The following is a 21,679-nucleotide window of genomic DNA, read 5'->3' as shown; positions in this document are numbered from 1 at the left end:
CATCAGATTTTAAATGTCCTCACAATATAGCTAAAACTTCTAAGAACACAGAAGACACCTCGATGCACCTTTCAAAACACACCATTTACAGGTGGGCAGTATAGCCAGCATATTTTGACCATAATAATTAGAAAACTGCATATTAGTTTCCAAATTTTGGATGGTAACTAAGTAATGCGTTTGAACAGCCATGGAACAAAATTAAGGAGGAATGCAAATATAGAGGGCTTAGAACCAGAGGGGTCTACAAACACTTCTCACTAGTATACAGACCTTTTGAGGACACATGAAGGTTTATCAAATATCATCCGTAAATGTATAAAGTCCCCATTATTTCTTTCTAATTAAGTTAATGTTCGTCTTGTGGCCACAATTAGTTAGGCGACGTCAATAACTGGTGACTGTCCACACGTACTGTACCTCACATTTTCGACTTTTCAATATCAACCCCTTGCGCATGACGTCATGCATCACATGATAATTTCACCTGGGGGCCAAACAGACACTGTCTTTCGTGTAAGAAAGGCTCTTCAGTATGGTTCATTTTTGCGCTGTTTTTGAGTGTTGAAATCGTTTAAATAGAGTAGACATATCAGGTGAAAATTCAAATTCAATCCAAATTGCTTGAAACTGCTCTCACTGAATTCAGAATTGAATGCAGAACATACTTTTTACAGAATTAAAATGTTTATCCATTCTTGAGATATTACAAATCAAAGACCGAAAAAAAAACCCCCGGCTTAATTTTTAGAAAACTTCCGTAATACTGTATTATGTTTTAAGATCACATGGTCCAAAATGAGCCTCATTAATGAATAAGATCAAATGTTTTTTCTTAATAACTTTTACATGGAAATTGGCAGGCACATAGATGGTTGTATACTGAATACAAAGTTTAAAAAAATTTGTTTAAACAAATTATGCAAATTAGCATTTAATTAGTATTAATTATGCTAATTAGGTTTTAAAAAACATGAAAACGGTACACTCTCCCAAGTTTCACCAAATAGCTTCATTTGTGCAATATAAAGCCAAGCTTAACTTTCATTTATACATCACAACTCAATGTTAATAAATATGCATAAATAAGCATTGAATGTCATTCACATCTACCATTCTCTGTCAAAATAAAGTAGCAAAAGAATATTTCTAATACCCTCTTTGTGCTCTGTAGGCCTTTATATTTTTAAGTACAGCCTACTAGTGTTTATATGAAATAATATAAATTATTATTTTGATTAATATTCACAGCTTTCGAGACTAACCTCGAAAAAACTGCGAGAGCCACATCCAATAAACAATTTCATTTAATCAAATTGAAATTGACACTTGCGTTTCTGACTTCCAGTTTTTTAAATATCATTCCGGCCACCAAGATCTCAATTTTTTCATCAAAACAACTACAGTTATATTCCAAAATAGTTACATACATGAATCAGTTTGATTTGAAACAATAAGTAGGTAAAGCTATGAAAACTCACTTCAAAGTCTCCCGTGAAGCGTAACATCAAAACTAGCTGACAGAAGTTTTTACTGAATATTTTATCAGAAACAGTGAGAACTAAAGAACATAAAAGTCATCTGACTGATATTCACGAGTAATCCAGTCGGAAACCGATCAGAAGAGAGAGAACCTGACCGCTTTCCCATGACTCAAAAAGCACCGGCAGTTTCCCGATGTCCCGCAAGAGGAGTTTTTACTCTGTTATACCAACTTCAACCTGCCGTTACTCCCAAAGTACTGAACAGATCTTAATGAGATACATTTCTTTGGAAAGCAGAGATTATAAACTTCTTAACAATCAGATTCACAACAGAAAATATTTAATAGTTAAGCAATGACCGATTTGGAAACTTAAATGAGCGTCTGCATGCACAATTTTCACAGCATGGCCAGCGAGTGCCTGATATGCCTAAACAAAGAAATAGCAAAGAGAAGGTAATACCTTTTTATCTATCAAGAAAAATGTTAACAAAGAGAAGCAAATGCTTCAAGACGACTGAAAAAATGAGTGGTTAAAGAGAATACAATGAGAGGAGCAAAGCCTGAAAACTCTAGAGAAATCTGAGATTGTATTTAAAATGCATTTTTAAAAAATAGAAAGTCAGAAGTGAGTGTGGAAGAGTTTGCTTAAGAATCTCATTTTATTTCTCCTCACATTCGAGTTAGCTTCTTCATGAAAGTGTTCAAACAAAATCAAATGATTTTCTTACAGATGCACCAACTTTCTTATTAAACATGGAAAACCCAGATTGGGCACCAAGCAAACAACTCCAACATAACTTGGTAAAAAAAAACCAACAAGGAGCGACATGTGCAATAAATCCTGAAAGAACAGAACACATTAAGAGCAGGAAGTGCTGAAGCTTTGTTTCTGTTATCAGAAGAACCCAGTCCTGTGCAAAATGTCACCATGGAGCCAGAGTGTAGTAATGAACCTACAGTTCGAGAGAGTTCTCCACACACACACACACACACACACACACACACACACACTGAACTTTACAACAGCTGCACGCATGTGATACGGAAATAAATCAACTAAGGCAGGAAAAACTATTTTGGATAAAATGGTTATTGTCCGTTACACACTGATCAATCTGTGTGACTCAGCTGTGCCTTTGAATAGAGAATAAATGAAGAGGGAACTGAACATAAATCGTTTATTTTAATTATTATTACAAGGGTAATATAGGGTATATACACACACGGGTATAGCTACTATATGACTACAGCTACAACTGGAATGTGCTGATTCTGTTAGCGTTTGTAATTACTGTACCATCCACTGTTAGATAAAATTAAAATAAAATCTGACAACATTGAAAGTCTAGAACAAGATATTTTGTGATTTTACAAATAACACTTCAGATATTGTTTTATAAATAATAAGCATCACTGTATAAATGGTGCAAATAGCTCTGTAACTAGATGTCCGTGGAGGTGCTGAGACATGGAGGGCTGGAATACCATCTAGCCGAGTGTTTCGCAAATTTTTTTCCAAGTTTGAAGCCAAATACTAAATAGTTCAGGATGTCGTAGTGTCCCAAATCCAGTAGCTGGTTTGATGTACACATTTCAAGTGGAATAAATACATTTGTGGGTAAATTAAGACGAACAAGTCTTTATTATGGTCACGTTCATCCTTTGCATTTAACCCCCGCGTGCACACACAGCACGTGTGCACACACACACACACAGAGCGTGCACGCGCAGTGGGCAGAATAAATAAATACATCTGTGGGTAAATTATATGGATCTGTGATGCCTGGTGGAAAAGAAGAGCCGGGAGTATTGAGAATCGAACAACTGTGGTTTGTTTACACCCAATACTAAAATTTCTAGTGTCCTAGCAACCATCGCAAAGACGCATACAAAGCCCAGAAATTCCTCTTTACCTGAGCATAAATGATACAGGATTGTTGTGTTTTGATCCCCAGATCTTTAACCCAGCCACATATTAAAAAGTTGTACTCCTCCGTGCTCTTCCAGGTTTTCATGTGTGTGTCCGTGTAGAACGATGTCTGCAGCAGCAGGTAGTTTGAGATGTTGGGGAACTCAACGGATGGATAATTTTCCAACTCAATGAATGAATAAATAACTTTATTTAAACACGATAAGTTGATCAGCAGAGCTGGTGGGGTCGTGTACAGATACAACTAATTACAAACACAAAAGACTAAAAATATGCACAATCTTAAAAAAAAAACTTAAATCTGTTAATTATCTTCACGTTACTTCCAAGATGGCGCCAAGATTACTTCCAAGATGGCGCCGCGGACGGTTGCCTCGGTACTTCGCTCTCTCGTACTTTCTATGTTTTTGTGTATTGGTTGTGTTTCTTGTGCTGCTTCTCTGGTCACATACTCCAGAGAAGAACTTGTAAACAACAATAAACCCTGGTTCACTGCAAAACTCAGGCAACTTCAACAGAACAAAGAGGCCTACAAAAGTGGAGACAGAGTTCTGTATAATCAGACCAGAAGCACACTCACTACGTTTACATGCACATAGAGAGAATCGAATTTCTGCCGTTGCTCGACTGAAATCGAAGTTCAAAATGCCATGTATACACCTTAATTCGGCTGAAATTGAACCAAACTTGATTTCTCGGAATCGAGCTACACGACCTAGTTTATGCGATTTCTGCCGAGCTACTTTGTGCATGTATACCCTATCGAGCTAGTTGTCGAGCTACTTCCGGAAGTGACGAGTGACGAGACCACAAGCGGGAAACACAACAGCCTCGGTCGGCATGACAACAGTAGTAGCGAGCAGCAGAAGAGGTCAGGAGGAACAAACGAAGAAGAGAAAATGGTGATATAGAGCTCTCTGAAGTGTGGGTGGAGCACAGAGGACGGCAGGACAAAGCTTCTGGTACTAATAGGCTTTTTATTGTCAGACTTTTCAGTTTAACAGCCTACTTTTATTCTTGAGAGAAAAACAAACACACGCGCGCACGCACGCGCGCGCGCGCTGTGTTCTAGTCCCGGGATGAGCTGTCCCCTCTGCTCTCCCTCTGCCTCCTTAAATAGGGCGCGGTTACTGGGAAGACACACAAACAGGTTAATTACCGTCAGGTGAAGGGATTCTGCCACTCACCTTCCCTGGCTCCGCCCTCCTGTCACAGACCGGCGCTTGACCACGCCCCCACTGCCACAGGCAAGCAGAAACGTGCACTTCTGGAGCAATGAGGAGACAGAGTTCATGCTCATTCAGCTTAAGGAGTTGAATATATTAAAATTCATGGACGGGAGAAAAACGCGCAATGGAGAACACGGAACTGATAACTTTGTTTACACTCTTGAATAGCTCTTCTTCATGACGACAACCAGAAGTGTACCAACACGATGGGGCGTGTTGCGCCACCTGTGGCTTGGGTGCACAATGCACCTCACACAATAGCCCGATTTCATTGTGTGCATGTAGGATTGGATTTCTCTGGCACCCTGCTGGGACCTTCAGCTCGATTACCGACAGCAGCTCGATTTGGATGTGCATGTAAACGTAGTCACTGACAATGGAGGTGAAAGCAGCTAAGAGGAGCAATGCTGATAAGATTAAAAAGAGCCTTTCAGCAAACGATCCGACGTCAGTGTGGAGAGGCCTGCAGAACATTACTGACTATAGGAGACCATCCCCCAACACTGCAGTGAACCATCAACTGGCTGACGAGCTGAATGTGTTTTACTGCAGATTTGACACATTCACTCCTCTCCCCCCTTCAGTCATTAAAGACCCATTTACACCCCCTACCATTCTGCCATCCCCCGCCTCTGACCCCCCACCAGCACTCAAGACCTGTGAAGAGGATGTCTGTCAGCTTTTCCGCAGACAGAAGATCAGGAAGGCACCTGGCCCAGATGGTGTGTCACCCTCTTGTCTGACGGTCTGTGCTGACCAGCTGGCTCCCATCTTCACCCAGATCTTTAACAGATCCCTGGAGCTGTGTGAAGTCCCCTCATGCTTCAAACGCTCCACAATAATCCCGGTTCCTAAGAAAACCAATATCACAGGACTGAATGACTACAGGCCTGTTGCCCTCACATCTGTAGTCATGAAGTCCTCCAAGAGACTGGTGTTGTCATACCTGAAGGACATCACAGACCCCCTGCTGGACCCCCTGCAGTTTGCCTACCAGGCAAACAGGTCAGTGGATGATGCAATAAATATGGGTCTACACTACATCCTGCAACACCTGGACGCTGCAGGGACGTACGCCAGGATCCTGTTCGTGGACTTCAGTCCGGCATTCAACACCATCGTTCCAGACATCCTCCACACCAAGCTCACCCAGCTCACTGTGCCCTCCTCCACCTGTCAGTGGATTACAAACTTCCTGACTGACAGGAAGCAGCAGGTGAGGATGGGGAGCATCATATCCAGCACTCGGACTATCAGCACTGGCGCCCCCCCAAGGGTGTGTGCTCTCCCCACTGCTCTTCTCCCTTTATACCAACGACTGCACCTCAAGAGACCCGTCTGTTAAACTCCTGAAATTTGTGGACGATACAACAGTCATCGGCCTCATCCGAGACGGTGACGAGTCTGCATACAGACAGGAGGTTGAATGGCTGGTCTGTTGGTGCGGTCAGAACAATCTGGAGCTGAACACGCTCAAAACTGTGGAGATGACAGTGGACTTTAGGAGGAGCCCCCCCCCACTCTGCTGCCCATCATCAACAACATTGTGACTGCTGTTGAAAGCTTCAGGTTTCTGGGTTCCACAATCTCTCGGGACTTGAAGTGGGAGACCAACACAGTCACTATCATCAAAAAGGCTCAGCAGAGGTTGTACTTTCTGCGCCAGCTCAGGAAGCTCAACCTGCCTAAGGAGCTGCTGACACAATTCTACTCTGCCATCATTCAGTCTGTTCTTTGCTCTTCCATCACTGTTTGGTTTGGATCGGTCACCAAACAGGAGAACAGCAGACTGCAATGGACAATAAGGCCTGCAGAGAAAATTATTGGTGTCAACCTGCCCTCCATCCAAGACCTATACCTGTCCAGAATCAGGAAACGGGCAGGTAACATCTCTGCGGCCCCATCACACCCTGGTCAGAAACTGTTTAAACTTCTCCTCTCAGGGAGGCGATATAGATCACTGTATGCAAAAACAACCAGACACAAGAATAGTTTCTTCCGTCAGGCTGTCTCTGTGATGAACAGCTAAAATCCGGATTCATATATCAGTAATATCACTCGCAAAATATCTGCACACTCACACTGTCATTCTGTGCTCACTTTTACTTATATTTATACTTATTTGTATTTACTATTTCATCTTTGCACTATGCACCATATTGCACCAAAAGGGAAAACCCTTTCTGTGATGAACAGCTAAAATCCAGATCCATATATCAGTAATATCACTTGTAAAATATCTGCACACTCATACCGTCATTCTGTGCACACTGTATGCTTTATATTTATTTATCTATTTCATACTTGACTTACCTGGATTAGTTTGCACAATGCACCTATTGCACCTTTTTTTTTGGTTGGTTGTTTTTTGTTTGTTTTGTGTATACGCTTTTTATCTGTTTTTGTACTATGAGAGCTAAGTGAAACCGGAGTCAAATTCCTAGTGTGTGTCCACATACCTGGCAATAAAAGTGTTTCTGATTCTGACATTAAGTTAATTAATAGTATGCATAACTACTGTCTTTGTATTTATTTACGGCTACAATAGGATCAAAATTTATTCTACTAATGTCAAATTTAGCTACTAAATTTTTCTTTCATAGGAAAAATCCTTCTTTGTTAGCGTGTAAGGATCTAATCCCATGTGAGTCGGTTCTATATCCACTTCTTTTGAGTGTACTTCTTGGTTTTAATAACTTGCTTGTTTGCTGAACACAAACATGGCAATAAGTTCTTGCGTTAATGGACCAGACTCCACTTCTGGATCATTATTCCCTTTTGAGTGAGTGCGCCCTGCATGCATGGGTTTATGTCGGCTTCTGGCACATCCATACAGTTTTAAATACAATACCTACAATTAAAAACACTTTGTTTTTATGGCATTTATTTAATTCCTGAGCTCCCATCTGTAACAGGGAGTGATGTTGCATCCCATTAATACACTTTACAATAGATTATTAGATTCTAATAGAATAAATGACCCAAATAATTGGGGATCTTTTTTTAATGGGCCCTGACTCGTTACAAGTATGAATAGGTGGGCCTCCAAGCAGAAAAAGTTGAGAACTCCTGCTCTAACCCACAGTTCAGATCAGAGTCCTTTGAGAGTAAATGCTTTGGCTTTCGCAACATTCTGTTCCCAAAAGCTGATGTCGGGAAAAAGTCTTTACACCAAGAAGGTTTTCTTGCTTTTGTAGTTTTTTTTTTAAAACACTGCTGTTCCATGTTGGGACTCTTTGAGGAAAAAGAAGGTATATTCCAACATGTAGCTAATGCTAGGCCACAAATCTGCACTGTCACTCCAGTCATTTCGAGGAATTTTTTATGGATCAGAACCGCTAATAAACTAATTTCCGGGTATATCTATCCTTTGCTTCTTTCTGACTAAGATTATCCAAGTAATCTGGAAGTAGAACTGTTTTAGCTGTAGTTTTCTTCAGGCAGCAGATGCCAAACATCTTCGCTTGGCTTCAGTATGTGAACAGCGTGTAAACAAAGTTCGCCTGTCCCCCAGGTCTTGCACATTTACCTGAGCAATGGTTGCTCAGGTAAATGTGACGCCAGTGCAAGGGTGCTAGCCCGCACACTGAAGCGTCATGGTACCAGTGCAGCAGCAAAGTGATTGAGGGCGTCTGTGGTGATTTCCCAGGGATATTTCTGATCTGCCTGAGTGCATCATGGCAGCAAACCGGCCCAAAACACTGATTTTCCTTCAAAATATGCCCAAAATATCGCAAGGTAGAAACCTGACATGATTTTTCAGCAAGTGTCAGAGCAAAAATACAGCATGCCAGCAAATTTAAAGCATGTTGGCCCCAACACGCAAAAGCGCTCTGGAGAGAATACTGATTATAACAAAGTTTGCTTGTCCCCAGGTCTAGGGTAGTGACGGTTGCTAACATAAATATAGCGTCGGTGCAAGGGGTCCATACAATACAGAAGTTGGGGTAATTCTTGGGGAAATGCTGGGTCAGCAGAGTGCGAGAACACTGTAATTTGGTAGTTTTTAACAATTCTGATTTCCATCATGAAGGCAAATCATATCAATGCTCGAGAATCCGAATGTCCGATCGCCCGAGACAACTAAAGTATGTGCAAGAACGAGTAAAACTTAAATGGAAATCGTCTGATTGGACGATAGTTAGTGCTCGCAACCTAAGCAATGCAGGCAACCGCTCCCTGACGCAGACCTGAACTGTCAGTCCAGCAGTAGCATATTTCAAATTATTATTATTATTCTGCATAGTGAATCACACATCATGACATCTGACTCCTCATCAAAACAAAGTTCACCTGTGTCTATCGAAAGTCTTGTTTTCCTGGACTGGTTCCTGTATAAAATTAATCCTACCAAGCATCAGAGACTGTATGCTCACTCTATGCTAAGAGAGCAGGGAACCATTCTAAAGTAGCTCGTCTCGTTTCACGGGAAATGCATTATAAAGTTTTACTCATCAACACGACAATATATAAAAGTACAAAAAATATTTTGAGGAAACCATTCAAAAATTTCCTTGTTTTTAGTTATAATTCATCAAAGTATGCGTGTTCGAGTGTACTGGAAAAGCTCGGCTCAGAGGGGTCCACGTAATGATGAAATTATACCAATTGGCTAAGGGCGATGAGGGTCAAGGACATCGTGTGCCAGCAGCGTGGTTGAAGCAGGCAGGTGTCAAACTTGGAACTTATATATCACGACTGGAGTTAATAATAAACGATATCACTGAATAATGTTCCTTACCTCTAACCAGTATATATTACGATTTTTTATTGCTTTTGATGGTTTCATATATTTTGTGAATGATGTCGTTTTTATTTTCTAAATATTTATCAACATACCGCCATTGTGGCACGGAAACCTGTGATTGGTGGACAGCCGACAAAGGATGCAGATTTGTGGCCTAGAGTTAGCATTAGCTACATGTTGGAATATACCTTCTTTTTCCACCGAAGAGCCCCGACATGGAAGAACAGTTTAAAAAAAAAAAAAAAAACTACAGAAGCAAGAAAACCTTCTTTGCGTAAAGGCTTTTTTCCAACATCAGTTTTTGGAAACAGAATGCTGAGAAAGCCAAAAGCATTTACTCTCAAAGGGCTCTGACCTAAACTGTGGGCTAGATGGTATTCCTGGCCCTCCACGTCTCATCAACCCCACAGACATGTAGTTACAGAGCTATCTGCACTTTATCATTTATACAGTGATGCATATTATTGTTAAAACAATACCTGAAATGTTATTTGTAAAATAACAAAATATCTTGTTCTAGACTTTCAGACAATGTTGTAAGATTTTATTTTAATTTTATCTAATAGTGGATGGTACAATAATTACAAACACTAACAGAATCCGCACATTCCAGTTGTAGCTGTAGTCATATAGTAGCTATACCCGTGTGTGTATATACCCTATATTACCCTTGTAATAATAATTTCAATAAACGATTAATGTTCAGTTCCCTCTTCATTTATTCTCTATTCAAAGGCACAGCTGAGTCACACAGGTTGATCAGTGTGTAACGGACAGTAACAATTTTATCTGAAATAGTTTTTCCTGGGCGGCACAGTGGTGTAGTGGTTAGCGCTGTCGCCTCACAGCAAGAAGGTCCGGGCTCGAGCCCTGTGGCCGGCGAGGGCCTTTCTGTGTGGAGTTTGCATGTTCTCCCCGTGTCCGCGTGGGTTTCCTCCGGGTGCTCCGGTTTCCCCCACAGTCCAAAGACATGCAGGTTAGGTTAACTGGTGACTCTAATTTGACCGTAGGTGTGAATGAGAGTGTGAATGGTTGTCTGTGTTTATGTGTCAGCCCTGTGATGACCTGGCGACTTGTCCAGGGTGTACCCCGCCTTTCACCCGTAGTCAGCTGGGATAGGCTCCAGCTTGCCTGCGACCCTGTAGAACAGGATGGGGGCGTGAGCAGACACTCCCCTGTGCACTGATTGGTGAGGAGGAGTGTCCTCACATGCCCACACACGCCCCGCGAGCGCGCTGGGATCTGTAAACACCGCAAACCCGGAAGAAGAATAATTACGAATTACGAGAATTTCTGAAGCCTTATGCGCCTCGCCTCATCTATACGCTCTTGCCAGTATCTGTTGGCCACAGCACCAAGACCAGCAACACTAACGACTCCATGTCCTCCATGTTTATTGTTTACTATTTGGGTCGTGAGACTACCGCTTAAAAGATCACTGAATCAGTGACATACAGAACATCGTGGACGAGTTCGCGGAGCGCAAGGCTCGTCGTATGCCCTTCAAATAATGCGCGCAGTAGGCTATTGATGTTTTATTATGAGCCATGTACAGTATGTCGCCTAATGTTTTTTTGTTTCTGAGTTACATGTTCGTTTGAAGGACTTAATGTACAAAATAACATAGTTGCACCCCGTAGTGTTGAAATTGGTAAACACAGTGCATTCAGTGAGGTTTGCACCGCCCTCCTTTTATTTCTGACTCTTCCCGTCACCGTTGCAACCTCTGAGCGCTCATTCGTATGCCCTTCAAATAATGTGCGCAGTATAGGCTATTGATGTTTTATTATGAGCCATGTACAGTATCCTAATGTTTTTTGTTTCTGAGTTACATGTTCATTTGAAGGACTTGATGTACTAAATAACATAGTTGCACCCGGTAGTGTTGAAATTGGTAAACACCGCAGTTGCGGACATTTTGTAACCTAAAATGATGTTGTTATGATAAGCTTTAATAAAGGGCCCGGTCATTTGCCCCGCCCCCGGCCCGGCTCTGACTTGTTCCGCCACTGTCACTGATGTCACTGTTTGCGCTGCTTAACGACATCACGTGACGTCCACCCACTTTCACTAACTCCACCCAATGTGTCCACCCACTTCCAGCCAGCACGGTTCAGCGCGGTTGTAGTCGAAATGCAACTCCAACAGCCCCGCTCAGCTCAACTCGGCACGGCACGGCTCAGCCGCGTTTGTAGTGGAAAAGCGGCATTAGCTGACTTACTTCCATTTCACATGCATGCAGCTGTTGTAAAGTTCAGGGTGTTTGTGTGGAACTCTCTTGAGCTGTAGGTTCATTTCTACACTCTGGTTCCACAGTGACATTTTGCACAGGACTGTGTTCCTTTGATAACAGAAACATAGCTCCAGCATTATTATTATTATTCTCATTCAAAACTCTCCACAGCTTAATATACCCTAAATTATTAATTCCTCTGCTACTAGAACTTATTTCTTTCTGAATGTGTCTGCATATATTGGTGTGATGGTTTTGTGGATTTATTATAATTATGCTTCACCTATTTAAAAAATAAATCAACTGTATTCTGTCCTCTCCAAAATAAAATAAAGCTCTGGGCAAGTGGAATTGTTTTTCGGGCAAGTACGATTTGGGTGCTGCTCGCCCATTGGGCAAGTAAGGCTGGGAGATTTTTTCGAGGACTGCAGATGTTGTGATGCTGAGTATTATTTGAGTGGCTTAAGAGTATCAGACTTTCTCCTGATTAAATCTTTTTAATTTAGTCTTGGCCAAATTGTTGGTCTCTCATCATATGGTATATCCTACAGAAAAAGTTGGCACATTTGAGTATGCTGCAAGCAAATCAAAACAAAATTTCATGAAGAGTTTAAAAAAAGTACAATAAAAACTAAAACTAAAACAACTATAAGCAAATCACATTGATTTCAGATGTTATTCTTCAGTTAATATTATTTTATTTCAGAAAATACTTCAAAAGTGTCCAGAAACAATCCCACAATACCAAAAACAATACTTTATCCCAGTTGCAAACATACCATGTTTGTCTGTTCACCTGTGTAATGTTAGCACCCCTCGCTGTTCACCAAAAGATGGATTCACCAACACTGAATTACAAAGGAAATGTTATTCATAACCATCTTGTTTCTATTATCCGGGAAAAATTTTGGCTCATCAATAAATCCAATCTTAAGGAAAATTAAGGAGAACATTAATTGTTTGCGACAGAGGAGTAACTCTTATGCAGTTTACACTGAGAGAGCCACTTTTATTATTATTATTAGGAAACGACCCAATCATAGAAAATCGCATGTGCTCGAGATAGTTTGACCTTGAGCTCAACAGCAGCGAGTGAGTTTGCATTTGCATAAATTTTTCTCAAAATTAGTTGAGAATATGCTGTCCACTGAAGTAAAAGTCGGTTCAAATAACGCATACATCATTCAAGAAGAGGAATATGCAATATACACAGACTTTGTGGGGAAATAACTTGGTGAAATAAGGAAAAAAAAAAAACTTGTACGCACAAGGAATTATGAGATTTCCTTTGCAAATGTGACCAATAGACCGAATTCTTCTATGCGAGTGGTACGAAAGGACTGATTTATTATTATTATTATTATTTAGAAAAAAGACTTTTTTGACCAGATCATGATTGGGCCAGGTCTGAAATTTGATGTGAACACTCCTTTTAGTGTAAAAAAGACCAAGTAAAACAGAAATAATAGACTGCTTTGAGATAGGACCAGAAGAATAGAAGGGATCAATGCCCACATTCTGCAGAATATGCCATAATATATAGAGTTAGGCACTGCCTAAAAGCGAGATCCTATCTTTTTCTGGGTTGTAGAATTTTCTTAGGTTGGCATGGTGATGTAGTGGTTAGCGCTGTCGCCTCACAGCAAGAAGGTCCGGGTTCGAGCCCCGTGGCCGGCGAGGGCCTTTCTGTGCGGAGTTTGCATGTTCTCCCCGTGTCTGTGTGGGTTTCCTCCGGGTGCTCCGGTTTCCCCCACAGCCCAAAGACATGCAGGTTAGGTTAACTGGCGACTCTAAATTGACCGTAGGTGTGAATGGTTGTCTGTGTCTATGTGTCAGCCCTGTGATGACCTGGTGACTTGTCCAGGGTGTACCCTGCCTTTCGCCCATAGTCAGCTGGGATAGGCTCCAGCTTGCCTGCGACCCTGTAGAACAGGATAAAGCGGCTAGAGATAATGAGATGAGATAGCCAGCCTCTTTTGCTTTATTTCTTTACCGGCTAACACTGGCCACTAGGCGGTGTGTATGACTGGTAATTACTGACACTGGCCACTAGGCGGTGTGTATGACTGGTAATTACTAACATTGGTCACTAGGCGGTGTGTATGACTGGTAATTACTAACACTGGCCACTAGGCGGTGTGTATGACTGGTAATTACTGACACTGGCCACTAGGCGGTGTGTATGACTGGTAATTACTGACACTGGCCACTAGGCGGTGTGTATGACTGGCAATTACTATAACACTGGCCACTAGGCGGTGTGTATGACTGGTAATTACTAACACTGGCCACTAGGCGGTGTGTATGACTGGTAATTACTGACACTGGCCACTAGGCGGTGTGTATGACTGGCAATTACTATAGACCCCTTCGCAGTAAACGTCATTCATACGCAAGCAGAAATTGCGCGCGCAGCCTGGACCCAAAAAAGACTCAGAAATGCCTAGTTGTTGTGTTGTCGGGTGTCAGAATCATAACAGTGATGGGGTTAAAATGTACAGAATTCCAGCAGGATCTCACCCATTCCAAAAAAAAAAATCGCCAACGTCTATGGCATAATTTGATTAAAACAAAATGAATATGAATGTCCCATTGTTAATCAAGTTGTACATGCCCGCACATAACAATCATATGCGTCTAAAGACTTGTAGGCATGAAGTTTTTCGTGGGTGTACACTGAAGTCTTGTCAATAAGGTACGAGTATATATCTGGCCATTGTATACCAGGGAACTTACTAACATCGTCCGTCCACTCTTTATTTATTTATTTTTTATTTATTTATTTTGAGGATAACCCCTTGAGATGTGACATCTCATTTTCAAGGGGGTCCTAAATAAAATGCGGATTAAATTAAATGCGGATCCGGTAGGCGATGTCCACTTGTTAGAGTTAACTTATTTATGTAGCATTCTCGATCTTGTAACGACAATTGTTTGGCATAATCTGACAGCTCATAATGCCGGTCTATGGGCAGCGCCATTGTTTCTGGGTCCAGGCTGCGCGCGCATCCTGGCAACGGTCGGTTTGTTTACAAACATGCGAAGGGGTCTATAACACTGGCCACTAGGCGGTGTGTATGACTGGTAATTACTAACACTGGCCACTAGGCGGTGTGTATGACTGGTAATTACTAACACTGGCCACTAGGCGGTGTGTATGACTAGTAATTACTAACACTGGCCACTAGGCGGTGTGTATGACTGGTAATTACTATAACACTGGTATGGTGGCAGGCACGCACAGGACCGAAACCATCAGAAACCAACTCGATGGGTTTCTTTATGTATCCACACTCTATGCCTATAGGGGTCCGCTACAAGAGAAGCCAGCCAACTGCATCTTTTCAAATTGCGTCTCATGCTGCATCACGGGGCAGCATAACACACTTGGAGAAAAGCGCAACCTGCTCCCTTCCACATGCATGAACTCACAGACACCCACGACTGGCTAGTGTTGTTGTCATTGATGAGGGGGACAGACTACGTCATTCCTCTCACCCAGAGAGGATTCCTCTCAAGAGTCCTCTCACCTAGAGAACACAACCCTTTTTGCTTTCGCTGTTCACTTGCTTCGTGCCACTTTGGAACACTCAAGTATCTCTTATTTATGCTATGAAAATACCACAGCGTTTGAATACATTTATGCTACACAGAAAATGAACATTCAACACATTCACTTTACCACACAAAACACAAAATGGTTGAAAAGTAAAGACTTACCACAGATGAAGGCAATACACATCAACATTATTACACGAAAAATAATCTGTTAAGGGCATTCAACATGGACTACAGCCTATAGAACCAAGACTAGGCAGTTCATCCAGCACGCACATGCTCCGAATAATCTACAAAAAATAAAGCAAACTATAAAAATGTGTCAACCAAAAGAGACCATCACACTGATTTGACTGATGGGTTAGAAAAAAAGATTAAATTATAAAAATATGCATTTGAATAAGATTGAGAGAGGTGTGAGAAACACACTGCCAAATGAGAAAATAATGCAAAAAAAAAAAAAAGCGTAAGACGCAACATAAGGCTCATGTTCATAATAACTGTGCTTATGCTCATTTTACAAATTTGCTTAAATCTAATAATGTCTCACTAAGCTGCAAGACTTCTATTAAGTTAGATAACTGAATTCATTTATTTTAATATCACTATTAAATCATAACACCCATTCAGAAGGCTGCCTTGGTAACATCAAGGAAGTGTTTGCTCTCTTAACATAAAGTCCGTCTTCCCATTCAGAACATAGCTTCTTTATCAAGGTGCTTATAAAGGTTCTGCACAAGTCTGTTCACCAGATACGAGTTCAATTCAAAGTGCGAGAACATTCTTTCACTGTAAATTTGCTCCCATGGTTACATTCAGCTGGCTTATGCAACACAAACAGACAAGGCAGCATATTCAACTATCCGACTAATATTACAAAAGTGAGCAAGTTAGCCATAGGAGTCAACTCCCTGTTTGCTAAATCCCTATACTTTCTTTTGCATTTTTATCCAAGCATGCACTGACGTATCAGCAATTCTGCAAGATATTGAAGTTTATTTACTAAATTAAATGCTGACCAATAAGAAAAGCTAAACATAATACAAAGAATAAACACAAATAAGGTGGGAGATACTGTGATTAACCTCCATGCATGCCTAATACAGACTCTCAGATGACAACGAATTCCTGATTATAGGGGTGTTCACACGGCATATATGCATCGATGCTGCACCGATGTAGTGGTGCTTGAAAGTTTGTGAACCCTTTAGAATTTTCTATATTTCTGCATAAATATGACCTAAAACATCATCAGATTTTCACACAAGTCCTAAAAGTAGATAAAGAGAACCCAGTTAAACAAATGAGACAAAAATATTATACTTGGTCATTTATTTATTGAGGAAAATGATCCAATATTACATATCTGTGAGTGGCAAAAGTATGTGAACCTCTAGGATTAGCAGTTAATTTGAAGGTGAAATTAGAGTCAGGTGTTTTCAATCAATGGGATGACAATCAGGTGTGAGTGGGCACCCTGTTTTATTTAAAGAACAGGGATCTATCAAAGTCTGATCTTCACAACACATGTTTGTGGAAGTGTATCATGGCAAGAACAAAGGAGATTTCTGAGGACCTCAGAAAAAGTATTGTTGATGCTCATCAGGCTGGAAAAGGTTACAAAACCATCTCTAAAGAGTTTGGACTCCACCAATCCACAGTCAGACAGATTGTGTACAAACGGAGGAAATTCAAGACCATTGTTACCCTCCCCAGGAGTGGTCGACCAACAAAGATCACTCAAAGAGCAAGGCATGTAATAGTCGGCGAGGTCACAAAGGACCCCAGGGTAACTTCTAAGCAACTGAAGGCCTCTCTCACATTGGCTAATGTTAATGTTCATGAGGCCACCATCAGGAGAACACTGAACAACAAATGGTGTGCATGGCAGGGTTGCAAGGAGAAAGCCACTGCTCTCCAAAAAGAACACTGCTACTCATCTGCAGTTTGCTAAAGATCATGTGGACAAGCTAGAAGGCTATTGGAAAAATGTTTTTGGATGGATGAGACGAAAATAGAACTTTCTGGTTTAAGTGAGAAGCGTTATGTTTGGAGAAAGGAAAACACTGCATTCCAGCATAAGAACCTTATCCCATCTGTGAAACATGGTGGTGGTAGTTTCATGGTTTGGGCCTGTTTTGCTGCATCTGGGCTAGGACAGCTTGCCATCATTGATGAAACAATGAATTCTGAATTATACCAGAGAATTCTAAAGGAAAATGTCAGGACATCTGTCCTTGAACTGAATCTCAAGAGAAGGTGGGTCATGCAGCAAGACAACGACCCTAAGCACACAAGTCGTTCTACCAAAGAATGGCTAAAGAAGAATAAAGTTAATGTTTTGGAATGGCCAAGTCAAAGTCCTGACTTTAATCCAATCAAAATGTTGTGGAAGGACCTGAAGCAAGCAGTTCATGTGAGGAAACCCACCAACATCCCAGAGTTGAAGCTGTTCTGTATGGAGGAATGGGCTAAAATTCCTCCAAGCCAGTGTGCAGGACTGATCAACAGTTACTGGAAACGTTTAGCTGCAGTTATTGCTGCACAAGGGGGTCACACCAGATACTGAAAGCAAAGGTTCACATACTTTTGCCACTCACAGATATGTAATATTGGATCATTTTCCTCAATAAATAAATGACCAAGTATAATATTTTTGTCTCATTTGTTTACCTAGGTTCTCTTTATCTACTTTTAGGACTTGCGTGAAAATCTGATGATGTTTTAGGTCATATTTATACAGAAATATAGAAAATTCTAAAGGGTTCACAAACTTTCAAGCACCACTGTATTTTGTTGCGATATATCTTACACCGGTGTAAATTTTGTGGAGCGTTCACACGTCACAACCCTGCTTACTAGAGAGAAGCGTGTTAGCACCGGTGCAGCCCCACTTGCGTTCACACGGCAGTTTTTGCGACCGTGCTATACGAGAGTAATAATGCGGAAATGAAATATGCGCATGCGTGAAAATGTACTTCCTTTTCCCGGTTGTCATGGCATCACCAAGCGCCGGGAAAACAACGTGGATGAAGACACCAGCAGAGATGCCTACCCCAAATTTTGAATTTCAGTATTCTTGAAAACATTTTTCAGTATTTTGGAATGACTTTCAGTAACATTAATTTATGCGCATTTCCATTATAAAGAGGTATTATATACCAATATGTTTAACATTTAAATTATTAAAAAGAACTGTTTTGCGTGAATTGAATAAACAAAACGCGAGCAGCCATCTCAACTGAATTTCCACTCAACAAATTTCTAGAGCATACAATATATCACATTTTTATAAATACAATAGTGTTCCCTGTTTGCAGACATTACGGTTGACTATCAATCATTGGTATTGAATGTAACTCCTCAAAAGTATTATATTATATTGCCTGGCAAAATGTTCTACCTGTTAACGGATTCTAATAAAATTTAAAAAATATTTCTTATTTCATGCCAAAGAGAGTCCGACATTGTTATCTTAACGTCCCAATATATAAATACTTCAGCATAATGCTTCAGAAGAGACATTGAATAAAATGACATTTATAATTGTATTTAAAACAGTGGAATGATCAATTTTTTGCCACAATCCCAACAGCACTAATCATAAAATTCTGTTTTTGATCATACCACATGTACATTTGCACTTGCAACACTGAAAAGACTTTGAATTAAAGAAGTACAGCCAGTGTTTGATATTTCAGTGAATAAAAATCATACATGTAAAAAGAAACTGAATAAGTTTAATTCACATTTCATGGCACTAATTGGCAAGTTCAACTCCAAGCACAGGTCAACCATCAGCACGTGTCACGTTCCATGTCTTTTCATCCACAGATTTCGTAAAAAACTGCTGGATACCCCCAGATTTACTTTCCGCCTGACTCGCCATTTCAGCATACTCCATATGTTTTTTTTGTAGTTGACATGCCACGTGCAGTCATCGCGACCACCATGAGTGATGTTAATGTCAGTTCTACACAGTTTGCAGTGCGCGTATCCATTGCCCTTTTGACTGGGTGTAATGCACGGCCATTCTACCGTATCGAAAATAGCGCGAACAAATGTGCGGAATCTGCGCATGTCACACACAGCATGTGTGGTTGTCGTAAAAATAAAGAGCCTAGCCGTGAATCGCGCATGGATTGAAAAAGTCGCTTGGACATTTAAAAACAACTCATTGGAATTTTTTAAGACTTTATAATAATTCCGTACAGAATAACACTGTTTGCCGTAACATCGTATTTACGTAACTTTTCTGTACAAAATACGGCCAATCCGTACTAGTAGGCATCTCTGCACCAGTGTTGCCAGATACTGCTGACGTGTTCCAGCCCAAAATATGTTCAAATCCGCCAAAATGCACTTAAAACCGCCCAATCTGGCAACACTGGAAGACACGCAGTTCTGTTGTTGTTGATATTCGCCATTTTGGAAGTGCAAAATACCAGGATGCAAATTATGCAATGCCCGTATGTAATCAACTCTCCTCACGCATAGCGAGTCTACCCCTGTAGCGTTCAGACGTCCCATTTTATATCGGTGCTGCCCCGCAAACTAGCATTTACTCCGGAGTAAATTTCTTAAACCACCTCCCGAGCAGGGTTAGATTTGCACCGGTTTAAGCAGCTTTCAGGGGCTACACCGGTACAACTTTGTACCGTGTGAACGCTCTACCGGGGCAGCCCCGGTGCTACACCGGAGTAAAAGTTGCCGTGTGAACACCCCTTTTGAGGAGTACAAAACAAAACACCACTTTAATCACCTTTCTAGTGTTTAAACGCCACAGATATAAAAACGACAGCACTTGATTTTATCGCAGCCCGTCATCCATTTCAACACTAAAATCAGAATCATATAACCAAATTACAAAATATTACAAGCAGTTACTTTATACTGCTTTATGAACATGAGCACTTGGTGAGAGTCTTACCCAAATACAGTATTTGAGGATGTTAAACTATGAGGAGAGCGCATGCCAGGCTGAACCGTCTAGTGTGCTTCACACCTGTGTTTGAGGCAGTGAATTCGGGCCACCAACCTCCCATGTTCTCCCCTTCCATCGGCGCGATACTGCCTGAGGGGTTGCGAGAATCAGGGAAAGATGACCTGGTGTCGAACTCAAAGTCCTCCTGAAACAGCAAAGAGTCAACCACTGTTTAAAATACATGCCATAATTGAACATAACTAACCCTGTTTATTTGAACTACTAATTTATTAGTATATCAGAATAAAAAATGTTGAAATATTCATGAGTCTGAAGAGACCAAAAAAAAAAAAAAAAAGTGTTCTGAGAGCACAATATCCCCCGCTGGCAACTGTAAGTGCTTAATAGACCCTCATGAAATTGTCAAAGTACAAGCTTGGTAATCGAGGGCCATAACTCTGGTGAAATGTGATTCAATTGAACAAAATTGTAATATGCGCATTACCAACATATAGCAAAGCCTTTTGCAAAGTTTCGGAAAATTCCTGCAAAAATTGAAAGAGGAGTTGATTTCCGAAGACGAGCAGACCTTCATGAAACTGTCAAAGTACAAGTTTGGTAATCAAGGGCCCTAACTCTGAAAAAATTCGACCGAATTGAACTAAATTGCAATATGCGTATTACCAACATATAACAATGCCTTTTGCTAAGTTTTGTGAAATTCCTCCAAGAATTGTGAGAGGAGTTGATTTCAGAAGGTGAGTACCCTTCCCAGGACGGAGGGACAGATGGACTGATATCGCCACAACATAATCCCCCTTCGGGCCTTTCGGCCAGTGGGGGATAATACATTTTAAAAAAAAAAACCTTTTTCTAAATATACATAAACAACCAAGTACCCTTCCATACATATTGCACATAATGATAAATAATTCCATTTATTGGATTCCACCGGAGCTTTTTCCCCCCTCTTTTGTTTTTCTTTTTTGTGTTTGTGTAATTTGATGTTTGAGTGTTTTGTCCGCAGGTTGTGGTGTAGCTCTGGACCCAGTTTTGGGCGTCAGTTCCCTCCAGGCCTTGGTTCGGTGTGGGCGATGCCTGTGCTCCTAGCTATGGACTGCAGTGAGCTTGTTGCTCATTTTAACATCGTGGTTGTCCAGCGCTCTGTGCAGCGGTGCTTTAGTGCTTGGCGTGATGTTCCACGCGATGCTGCCTGGTGGCTTCGCGGCGGCTGTGCAGGCGGTTTGGGACATACCAGCGCTCTGTGTGGCAGTGCGTCTGTGCTTGCTTTGTGGATCCATGGTGCGATGTTCCGAGTGATGTTGCCCGGTGCCGTTGCGGCGGGACTTGTTTTCGTGTGCCTTTTGGTGGGACTGTGGCTGCTACACCACTGGAAATGACAGTCTGACCTTTATTTGGTCGACTTTTTTTTTCCTTTCCCCTATAATTGGAAAGCGACCTTGGGTTTTGAGAAAGGCGCTATATAAATTGAAATTATTATTATTTATTTATGAACTAATTAAATAGTCTCCTCACCAGTAATTAGAAAACAGCAGACTAACAGTACAATTC

At 41.1% G+C, this 21,679-nt stretch overlaps 1 protein-coding gene across 2 annotated transcripts in view; it reads right to left on the bottom strand.

Moving 5' to 3' along the window:
• LOC132887851 (golgin subfamily B member 1-like) overlaps window positions 1-21,679 on the bottom strand; it is a 225,383-nt gene that overhangs the window by 101,507 nt on the left and 102,197 nt on the right. Inside the window, exon 16 of one of the 2 annotated variants that reach the window (XM_060923586.1) lies at window positions 20,189-20,312. In XM_060923586.1, the coding sequence (XP_060779569.1) occupies window positions 20,189-20,312 (124 nt within the window). The remainder of the gene's footprint in view (window positions 1-20,188; window positions 20,313-21,679) is intronic. The other variant, XM_060923587.1, reaches the window with a different exon arrangement.

This window comes from Neoarius graeffei, chromosome 6, assembly GCF_027579695.1.
Source record: "Neoarius graeffei isolate fNeoGra1 chromosome 6, fNeoGra1.pri, whole genome shotgun sequence".
Classification (NCBI taxonomy): Eukaryota; Metazoa; Chordata; class Actinopteri; order Siluriformes; family Ariidae; genus Neoarius; species Neoarius graeffei.
This window is presented reverse-complemented; position numbering and strand designations above follow the sequence as displayed.